This window comes from Limulus polyphemus, unplaced genomic scaffold (assembly GCF_000517525.1).
Source record: "Limulus polyphemus unplaced genomic scaffold, Limulus_polyphemus-2.1.2 Scaffold1654, whole genome shotgun sequence".
Lineage (NCBI taxonomy): Eukaryota > Metazoa > Arthropoda > Merostomata > Xiphosura > Limulidae > Limulus > Limulus polyphemus.
Genome location: NW_013667264.1, coordinates 50,183 through 61,299, shown reverse-complemented (window position 1 = coordinate 61,299; position 11,117 = coordinate 50,183). Strand labels below are relative to the sequence as shown.

The 11,117-nt window shown below is 32.1% G+C and overlaps 1 protein-coding gene across 2 annotated transcripts in view; it reads right to left on the bottom strand.

Moving 5' to 3' along the window:
- LOC106464439 (tubulin delta chain-like) overlaps positions 1-8,231 on the bottom strand; it is an 8,770-nt gene extending 539 nt beyond the window's left edge. Inside the window, exons 1-6 of one of the 2 annotated variants that reach the window (XM_022392153.1) lie at positions 7,799-8,231; positions 6,816-6,885; positions 5,057-5,353; positions 4,332-4,578; positions 2,011-2,175; positions 1-521 (exon numbers count right to left, since the gene is read on the bottom strand). The exon at positions 1-521 is cut by the window's left edge and continues 539 nt beyond it. In XM_022392153.1, coding sequence (XP_022247861.1) covers positions 130-521; positions 2,011-2,175; positions 4,332-4,578; positions 5,057-5,353; positions 6,816-6,885; positions 7,799-7,938 — 1,311 coding nt within the window. In that variant the 5' untranslated portion in view covers positions 7,939-8,231 and the 3' untranslated portion in view covers positions 1-129. The remainder of the gene's footprint in view (positions 522-2,010; positions 2,176-4,331; positions 4,579-5,056; positions 5,354-6,815; positions 6,886-7,798) is intronic. The other variant, XM_013924581.2, reaches the window with a different exon arrangement.
- Between the last annotated feature and the right edge of the window lie 2,886 nt (positions 8,232-11,117).

Genomic DNA, 11,117 nt, shown 5'->3' with positions numbered 1-11,117 from the left:
ATATATATATATATATATAAATATTTTATTATTTTATTTCTCCAATCCTTTATACCACATAAATTATTATATACTAAGGTATTTATTTAGCATGCACATTAGATGACAACTAAGGATCAGGATCGTGTTTTAGCAGTTGAGACTACGATAGGATGCTAGAATCTGTTCCACTTTTATAAAGCTATTTACAAAATCTTCATTGGTAAATCCATATTGATTGTAATGATGAAGGTAGGCCTTAGCCGTGAACATAGTCCAAGCTTTACTGACAGTAGCATCAAGAACAGGAATGCAGCCCATCCCATTACTGCACAACAAGGCTGTTTTATCTCTGCCCTGGATGGGTTGTTGATTATACCAAACCTTAAGGTGAGCTGCTGGAGGAATCCATGAAACATATTCAACCTGGGGCTCCTGGAACAAACTTTTATCTGCGGCAAGAGCTTCTTTTCCTCGAAGAATTAGCAGGTTGGACAAAAACTTAACTTTTCTAGGACATTCCTCAGTAAATTGGTCAGTACCTAAAATAAAATTATAACAACAATTATTGGCAAAAAATGCTCTTCCCATGACTGCATATTTTGTAAGAGGGTTTTTTCTTGATAATTTTAAGCAAGGGGTGACACTCTGTCTGTCATGGAAATCAAACATGGATCTGAGAGTTGTAAGTCTGTATACTTACTGATGAACCATCAATGAACAACAATTATTGGCAAAAAATGCTCTTCCCACGACTCCATATTTTGTAAGAGGGTTTTCTTTCTTGATAATTTTAAGCAAGGGTGGCACTCTGTCTGTCATGGAAATCAAACATGGATCTTAGAGTTGTAAGTCTGTATACTTACTGATGAACCATCGGGGGACCAATAATGATAGATCACTTCATTTGTCAGGTTCAGAAAACAATCCTATTAATGTAAAAAATCACACAATAAACTGTATTTAAAAATATTTAGCATCATAATAACTTCTGAAATGATGAACTTATTTTCTCATTAAGAAATTTTAAGTATTAAGGAGTGCTATGTACTGTATGACGAAACTGAATATGAAACAGAATACCATATGTAATATCAATGAACTCTTATGGATATTAGATAATAAAAAAAAGGAAAAAATAAGAACTAAAAGAAGTGTAAAATTTTTGTATTTATGTGAAAAAAATTTCAGTTTAAAAACTTTATTAAATATGGTCCTTTCATTTGACCTTTTCTTTTTAATAAGATATGAACTTGAAACTGTGATAAATACAACCAGCATTAAATAAGTTTGACTGAAGCCCGAGTTTATTAAAGAAAAAGTGTCATATAATCCAATAAGAAAACCAACCCCATTAAAAACCAAGAACTGCCTTATTAAACCATCATAGTGCCAGTAAATATTTAAGAATGTCAACTGTATGTAAAACGTCCCTTAGGTAAAATTATTTGTTGAAAGTTGCCTGACAAAGGAGGAATGACGAGACATCAGAGAATTTAATCAGCTGTCGAGCTTTACTGATTTTAAAATGTCTGTCTCTAATGTGGTAATTTAAAGTATTTTGAAACTCCTGCATTCCCACATGCAGGACTTGAAACTGAGCTCCTGCATTCCCACATGCAGGACTTGAAACTGAGCTCCTGCATTCCCACATGCAGGACTTGAAACTGAGCTCCTGCACTCCCACATGCAGGACTTGAAACTGAGCTCCTGCATTCCCACATGCAGGACTTGAAACTGAGCTCCTGCATTCCCACATGCAGGACTTGAAACTGAGATCTCTCATGCATCAAGAGGGTGTTCTACCGACTGAACTAAAGGAGTTAACCCACTAGAAATTGATAGTAAGTTACTATTTGTTTTGGTTAACAACTGAAACAGTTGTACTAATGTTATATGATGCTCTTAAGATAAATGATGTAATATATTGTGTTGATCAACTATGACCATGCTTAATTTATTACTGTTATTGCTGTATTGACTGAGTGAGAAAATACTTTAGCCTTCAGGAATATATCAAGCGAAACATACCTTCATTAGTGGGGTGCTTAAAGACTACTGTCCGCCGTAAACTTCGAAACAATGCAGGCCATGTGGTACTACAGTAAGGTAAAGAAGATACTGGTTCTTCAGGGACACTGTTGAGCTGACAAAGTTTGTACTGTGGATGCCCTGCTAAATGGGCCAGAAGATCTGCTGTGACGGAATAGAAAGAAACAGGAACCTAAATTGCAAAAAAAAGTAACTCGCAGACTCGTTGAGAAATAAGAACTTAATGATTAAAACATATAATTTATCTGTAATGCATCTCTGGTTAGCTCCACATTTCAGAAAACATTTTATGTAACTTCACTATATATTGGGAATTAAGACAAGTAATTTGTCTCAAAATAATTACAAGTCCATCTGTATGAAGTTTCCTCGGCTGTGTTCCTTTTTTATACTACAGTGAACCACCCTCATTATTCTGGACATCAACAATCCAGATGGTTTTTCTTGTAGACAAATCTTCACAATGGGAAACTTAATCATTAATCCATATATCTGCATTACGATTCTGAACAGCTATTCTTAAAACAAACATGTATTTCCTGTGACTGCGTGATACAGTAATCAGAGTCAAGTAAGGGTTGATCAGAACATAAAACGAAGTGGTAACTGCCGATCACAAAACACCTGCACTCACAAAGGGTACTGGGATATGACAGTTGGTCTGAGAATGGCTTTCACAGTAGAGATGTACGTAGAAAGTACAGCAGATAGAGGTCATCGGTGATTTATGGTACAGTCATTTCAAGTCACGGTGCTCCTAAATGAAGACGCATAGATATACCAGCATCATTAAATGCAAAGTTTGTTTATACGAGGAAACAATGCATTGATTAGTATTTTATATTGTTTAAGTCAGTGGTTTGAAAAAAAAAAAGATGATTTATGTGAATATAATGACATAATATGCCAATTTCTATAATTACTGATGGCACATAAAGTAATAAATTGCTAAGTTTATTGTACATACGGTTGTTTTCCAGTTGCATTCTCACCCTTACTGATTTGCACTTTTATATTTATAGATTGATAACACCTGCTATTAATCAGGTGTTCATCATATTCAAAATGACTTGTTTGACTATTCAGATGACTCGATAATCCAGAATTCATTACAAGTGTGTTCAGATTAACAAGGTTTCACTATACCTCCAAGAATTGTACTTACACTATAACAGCTGCTAACCCGACCAACCTAAACACTGCATGAATGCTGGCACAGTATTCAAGCCATTTATGACAGATCTTCCAAATAGGTAGTGCTAGTAAAATTAGAAACATTTGATTAAAAAACTTTCTGGATCTTCCAGATCTAGAGTGAGATGGTTAGTGGAAGTACATATCAAGGGAAGAAGGCCAGTCTAATAAATTCACAACTCCAATGAAAGGTAAACATCCAGCACCAGAACACTGTGCTTTTGTCTTTGATTTTATAACAGATTATTTTCATCATGTGTCACAAATTGTGTACAATTTATTTATTTATTTGCTCATACTCAGTTAGTTTTAGGTAAATTAATTATCATTTCATAATTTATTCTGCTGGTCCTTCCCCTTACTTATAAATCTGACCTACCTAATACTCTTTGGTAAAAGTACAATTAACCTAGAAATAACACACACACACACATTCTCTACATTTTAAGTATATTTGATTACATTTCTGTTCAGTGTGTTAATTTCATCAAATTAAAAAAAAGAGCAGAAAATAAACTATTTAGCTAATGTTAAGATGCATTTGCTTGAAATTCAGAAAAGATTTAAGAGCAAGCACCAAATGCTTTCTTTCTCATAATGTAGTTATTCATTAAAAATACTAATATTGAAGTTAATTATACAGACTAAAAAATGATTTGTTACAGTTACGAGAACATCAGTTTATATACGTTCTAAAACACAGCAGTTATTAAACTTTACGGAAGAGTATTAAACCAGTTAGTAGTTTACATACGTAGTATAGAAATAAACTACCAAAAAAAGCTACTTTAGAAAAGCTTTACGAGTCAGAAAGACTTAATTATTAAAGGCCTGTTTAAAATTTGTTTAAACTAAATTTCCACATAATTCGTTTGAATCAACATGTTTAGATAAAAGTTACATTTATTTCTGGTTTTTGTTGTATAGCAGTTACAAAGTCTAATTGAATAGAAACTGTATGAGAAAACATTATAAATAAATCATTTAAAGAAACCAAACATTTTACATGATATATCACTGAAGAAGACAGACCTGATAATTTAAAATATTCTAATAAGAAAAAGTCAGTATTCAAATTATCTCCAGTATGAAAAACTTAAACTAACCTAAATTAGTTTCAGTTCCTTCGAATGTTTCGGATGGTTGCATCAAGCACAGCATCTGACGAGCTGCAACAGCATTAATATCATTGAAAGAAACATTCTTAATAGCCATTTGTCTGTTACAGATTCTGTGAAGTATGTCATTTTCAAATGTTACGACAAGATCAGATGCATCAACAAGGTGCGAAAGACTAAGGACACAGTTGTAGCTCTGTATTGTCACTTCTCCGTCTAAGTAGGGCCATATTACCTACATTTGACACAATAAAAGAGTAAATGAAAACCATTCCATTTGTGAACACATTAAGTTATAGAACGGCTATCAAATAATCATAAGTCCTCTGGTTTTATCAGAAAACTACTCTTATAATAGACAAAATAAAACAGATGTGAAATGTTAGCTAATGAAATAGAAATTTTTTTTATTTTATTCTGAATTAACATCACACTTTAGGTACAAAGTTGAATAACACTTTTTGAAGAACATCTGTCATAATACTCAAATATTGAAAAAAAGTTTTTAAATTCTAATACACTTGTGTATTAACAATTGGCAAAACATTAAATAGTTCTTGAAATAATATCTTTCTTGACATGATGATGCCAAATTATCATACATATAAGAAGTGTTTAAATCATTATTATGTGTCACCTGGTACTCTACTCTGTAAAATGTGGAAGCTTTCAAGAAATAAACTTTTAATCTCTGTTCCCCATCAGGAAACTACCTGAGGTATTATGGAGGCACGTGGGTATGAATCACGAATTCCTACTACAACACGAGCGCCCAGACCACTTCCTGTCCCACCAGCGAGGGACATAATTGGTACAAATCCTGTCAACCAGTCACAGCTTTCTACTTCTTGTCTGATCAAATTGAGAATTGTCTCTGTGGCTTCCTCTCCATGTTTTAAATAACCCTTTGCCCAATTATTGGCTGCTCCTTCTCGTCTCATAAAAGTTGCACCATCAGGGTACTTCCACATTCCTCCTTTACTTGATCTCCTCTGGACTTCTCGAATAACCTAGAAGTCAAAATCACTTTGTGAATAACACATAGTAACTGAAGATACACTAAATATGATATTCTAGCTTAGTGACTTTGGAAAAGTTATTTCATAACCAGCTTCAAAAGAAAACTAAACTGTACCTTTCTTTTTTTTGACAATAACAGTTATCCAAGACAAGCTTGGAAGACTCCAAATGAAAGTAACAAACAAGTTCAGTAAGTAGACACTAGGAGAGAAATTACATACTTTATAACAACCAGTGTCAATACCACATATTCCATAAATCCAAACCACCGTTATGATAAAGTGAAATCCTGACCTGGCTGTTTTACAGTTAGTTTGTATTATAAATTGTATTTTCATGTCTCTTTATCCTCATAAGACAAAGCAATCTCATTCTTTTATGTGTATCATTATTTATTGATCAAATAAAACGTCTACATCAGCTGTGTAATAATGTTTGAATATTCACTAACCATGAAACTAAAAATATCCTAGAAATAATGACATCTGTACATTATTAAAATTTGAAAGCCAGTTACACATATAATAAAGGTTAAATTTGGAAAAAATAAGCAATTACTGAACTTCATACTAGTAAAATATATTTTTAATATCCAATCAGAAATAAGAATTGTGTTATTCTACAATATTCCATGAAATACATTCCATAACATTGGATAACTCGTGTTTCTCTCTGTAATTTTTCAACTACTTTCAATAAACCAAACACTACAAATTTTAGTTTCAAGGTTCAAATTGATAAAAAAATATCAACATATGAAAATAGAGGCATACCATCACACTAAGTGCATGAAATAATGTGTATGTATACATAAATATACATATGGATTTACTTATGTTTTACATTTATATTTCTTTTATAAATTGACAAATGTTTAATAAAAACTAATGATACCAAGCACGTATTCTGTAGTAAACAACCTTCAATATTTAGTAGTTAAAGTTAGTATTTCTCTCAGCAACAGTAACACCAAGTAACATTTTAAAAGAGAAATGATGTTGATTATAAAGCTAGCATTGTGTATTTGTGTAGCTCTTGTGATGTGTTGTTTGGCTCTATCAGAGGTAAAATGCTTCTTATGAACACAAAGGTAAAAAAAAAAAAACTATTTTAAAGGCCTGTATCTTTTACAATCATCCTTTTATTATTATTTTAAAAAAATATATAAATGTGCACTCTTTGATTGAAATTTAAAAAAATAAATAACCTGACATAAGATCATATGTTTCTGTGCATATACAATTTGTTTTCCTTTCAGAGTTGTCATTTCAAAAGGATTCACATGGAACTCAAATCTTTCTAGCTAAAGAATGTTTAATATTAACTTCTGAAGTCATTTATATGATGAAATTATTTCATTTGATAATCCAGATTTAAGTAAAAACTGATTGAACAACCTGTGTTTCCTACTAATTCCCTATTCTGGAATATTTTAACACATGTAACACTTACCTTTGGTTCCGTATCTACCATTACTGCTCTTGCCACAGGTAACTGCCCTTCATTTGCATCACGAAAAAATCTTACCAAAAGAGAAAATACACAAATCATATCATAATTCAATATCAGGAAAACTTAGAAAAACTTAAGATACATAAAAAAAGTTATATAAAAAAAGTTATGAAAAGCCCTCCAAACCAAAAATATTTTTTTAAAGCATTTTTGACAACATAGACCTGAAATAGCACTTTTTAACAATATATATTTATTTACCTTGCACATTTTGTATTAGTTTAGTTGGCAAGTTTTCTTATTCTTAAATGAATCCTGAAAAAATTAAAAAGGTGTATGACCAAAGATTTAAAACAATATTCATTAATCGTATTTGGAGTCCCAATAACATCGAAGCTTTGAGATGACTGGGAAATAAATTATTAACTTGTATAACTGCTTGAATAATATCTATATTTACATTAGAAAATTTTATATGTTATCAATCTCCGTCATTTATAAAACTAAATATACATATGAATTTTTGCAGCTCAAGCAAAATGTTTAATGATGTTAATATGTATCAACACTTTAAACTTTTATATAACTTTTAAAGATAATTTTAAATGGGCACTTTAAACCAAATTGATACAAATTTTCTCAAATAAATGGAAATTCTAATTTGATAACAAAGAAATCACTTTTTTAAGTTCTTAGAAATAAAATTTGGCGACGGCTTGAATAAGTAGTGAAGAAAACTATTACATTTACAAATGTAATCTTGTCAAGACGTTGTACATTTATAATTTTTTTTCACTACCCATTCAAGCAATTCCCAAACTTTAAATGGTAGCTCTGTTGGCCAAGGTATGATTATTTACAGGTAACCATTTTAACTTCCTGTTCAAATTACAATAATATTAGTAATAAAAATCTAATTGTGAGTAAAACGTAATCCATAACCTAATACTTACAAGTTAAAGAAGCATTAACAACACACTCACCTATGACTTGATTTGTAAGAAAAGTTGCTCCTAATCCTACTACTACTATTCTTATGGTTAATATCATAATAAATACCATTAAAAAATTCAAACGCAAGCTGGTTGCCACATTGGCCAAACTGACAAACGACAACAGACATTTCTATACATTAACACTCTATGTACTGTATGGAGTGTAGAGTATGTTGTCTTAAATATTATACTTTGAAGTTTACTACTAGTAGTAATAGTTGTACTACTTGACCAGAACTGAAAAAAGTAAACGACGATTTAAAAGATTTACGTTACTCATCATTCAGTCAATATCACTATCAGTCTATTTTGATTGTGGCGCCAAAGCTTTCTATTTTATGTATTATAGTTAAGCGCAAATCTATACACTAGGTTACTAGTACTACACCCATCATGGATATCAAATCTGGTTTTTAGCGTTATAACTTATAAGACTTCAAACTTGCCACTGGGGGGCGATGCCAAAACTACTTTGACGCTCGACGTATGTACAAATCAAATCAAATTCGTGGCAGGAAATTAGGTTTAAAAATCTTTCAAGCTTCAAAAAAAAAAGATTTTGGCGCCTGAAAGACAACCCGGGGTGGTCAAACACTTTTGCTTCTCTTTACGTATGTAGATTTTGTGTACCTGTCTATATGCATGTACACACACTAATAAAAATATTTGAGAAAACTGAAGAAAATGTGTGTGCGTTTTTCTTGTAGCAAAGCCACATCGGACTATCTACTATGTCCACCGAGGGGAATCGAACGGCTGATTTTAGCGTTGTAGATTCGTAGAGTTACCGCTGTCCAAGCAGGGGACATTTAAGAAAAATGAACTTACTTGTTAATTATATCAGATTTTGTTTTCTTTCCAAATTATTAAAATTAAAAAAACATATTGCATGACTTTTTTCTAAGTAAGTCAATGTTTATAATTAATTATATTTGTTTTCGAACAAAACCACATTGGTCTATCTGCTGTGTCCACTGAGGGGAATCGACTCCAAAATTTTAGGGTTGTAAATACATAAAGTTAATGCTGTTTCAAAATTATATTTGTAATAAGACGTACGTATTGGACCTATCATATTTCCATCACTACTTTCTGTATTCAGTTCCTTAGTTGTTTTTTTTGTTTTTTTTTCAAAAAGAAGAGTATGTAGAAGTATTTCAATCCCACTATGTCCGACATATCCATTGCAGACGGAACGCTATTCATACAAGTTTGATGATCTATATACTGATCGAAGCGCGTCATCGGCAATTTTTATGACGGACATAGTGTGGTTGAAATGCTTTTATACACTCCTCTTCTTCTCCGTGCTTGTGTTATTGGATACATAAAAAAATAATTTCCGAAATTTCTTATGGTGTTTACCCCAACTTTGTCCAACTTATTTGCAAATTAGATTTTCTAAAATATACTTTGAGCTTGTATGTTTTTATTGTTTTCCAGTTTTGGTCGGAGCAATCACCTTCATACAACGCAGCAATTGAAACGTCACTCGGGGTTTTCCGTCTCCCCTGTTTTTCTAGGTACAATGGAAAAGTCCAAGCGATGTTCGGATTGACAATGCAGATGGTGACTTTGTGGTTTGAGCGCTTTTAATAATTTTTTCGTGGTACAAAAGACTGTTTGGTTTAGATATTATTGATTAAGTTATTTTTATAAGTGAATATTTGATTATTGTTTAGTTTTTGTTATAATGATAGTTAAAAGCATTGATGTTGAGAATAATGAACGTCACGTGCTATATATTGACGTCGAGGATATAGAATACAGCAGACGATTAAGTGATTAAGATATAAACAGCGTGAGACAAGCGAGAAGCAGCAGACAGACAGATAATAGCAAAAGAGAATAAACTTGGTGTGAATTTAACTACCACAGAAGTGACAGACCTAACATTTAATATGTTAGAGTGAAACTTACATTAGAAAAGAAAATAAGAATAATAATTTTATTCCGCCAAAGCGTGGTTCTAAAGTAATTGAATCAGCCTGAGTGCCCTTTGACAAAAGGAGCAGAGGATCTTCAATAAAAAAAAAAAAGAAGACCAAACGATTACGGTGACTCGCGCTACAATTGTAAGTGAATCACAGAGAATACTAGTGCGATAGAAATAGAGAAAATAGTCCGGCTTGTCAACTGAAATTCTAAAGTAATTGAATAGGCCTACGAGGATATTTGGCAAGAAGGAGAGAACTACATATATAGTATTTATGATGTGCCCATAATATCTATAGTGTTGAAGAATTTATTGTACGCACGTTAACTTGATCTGAATACATATATTATTTTGAAAACAAGTGAAGAGCGTGCTGTTTATTCATCGTTGAATTTATCGCTAACAAGTCACAGACACCTACTGTAGAAGAATCATAAGCCCAACAACAACATAGTGTTTTTATTTATACTATTAAGAAATATAACTAAAAGCCTTTCTATTTGACAATTGGCAAAAAGGAAAGTTATATACACATATATATATATATATTATTTCAAATTCTGACAAATTTGACATATCAGATATAAATGCCGAAAGCTAGTGAAGTATTAGAAACCAATAGGTATAAAACTTGTAATAAAAATCGCGCGAGCTGTAGCTTTACGTGATTTAATCGCAAACTGTAGACCTATTTAATTTATGGTTCTTATTCTAACGTTTTTATTTTAGTTTTATTCAGCTTATATTTGCACATAAATAGCCCATTGTGTACCAGTGCGCTTAACAATAAACAAACAGGCTTATAATTGCGATGGATGCTAGCTCTTTATTGGTATAACTCTTTGAAATAATGATAATAACATAATTTAAGTTCGGAAAATATTAAGTTTTAATACTATTTGTTGAATTTTGTACGAACAATGCCAATCAGAATTCAGGTGTCAACTTTCATTGGCAAATTTTTCATGAAAGGTTGTCCCCCGGTGGGACAAGCAGTAAATTTACGGACTTACAACACTAAAACCGAGGTTTAGATTACCCGCGGTGAACACAGCAAATAGACCTATGTGGCTTTGCCCTAAAAACAAGCAAACGTGAAAAGTTGCAAGAGTTTGTTGTTAAGCACAAACTAAAACAATGGGCTATCTGTGCTCTGCCCAACACGGGTATCGAAACTCACTTTATAGCGTTGTCAGTCAGCAGACATACCACTGTGCCACTGGGGGGCATGCAGTTGCAACAGAAAAATTTACTTAGATACTATATTTATACTCAGTATTACAATATTAACCTCAAAAGTTGGTTTTGGAACATAACAAATTGAATAATAAGTATTGTTACGCCTCCGTTCGTTAGTTAATTTTCCGTAAC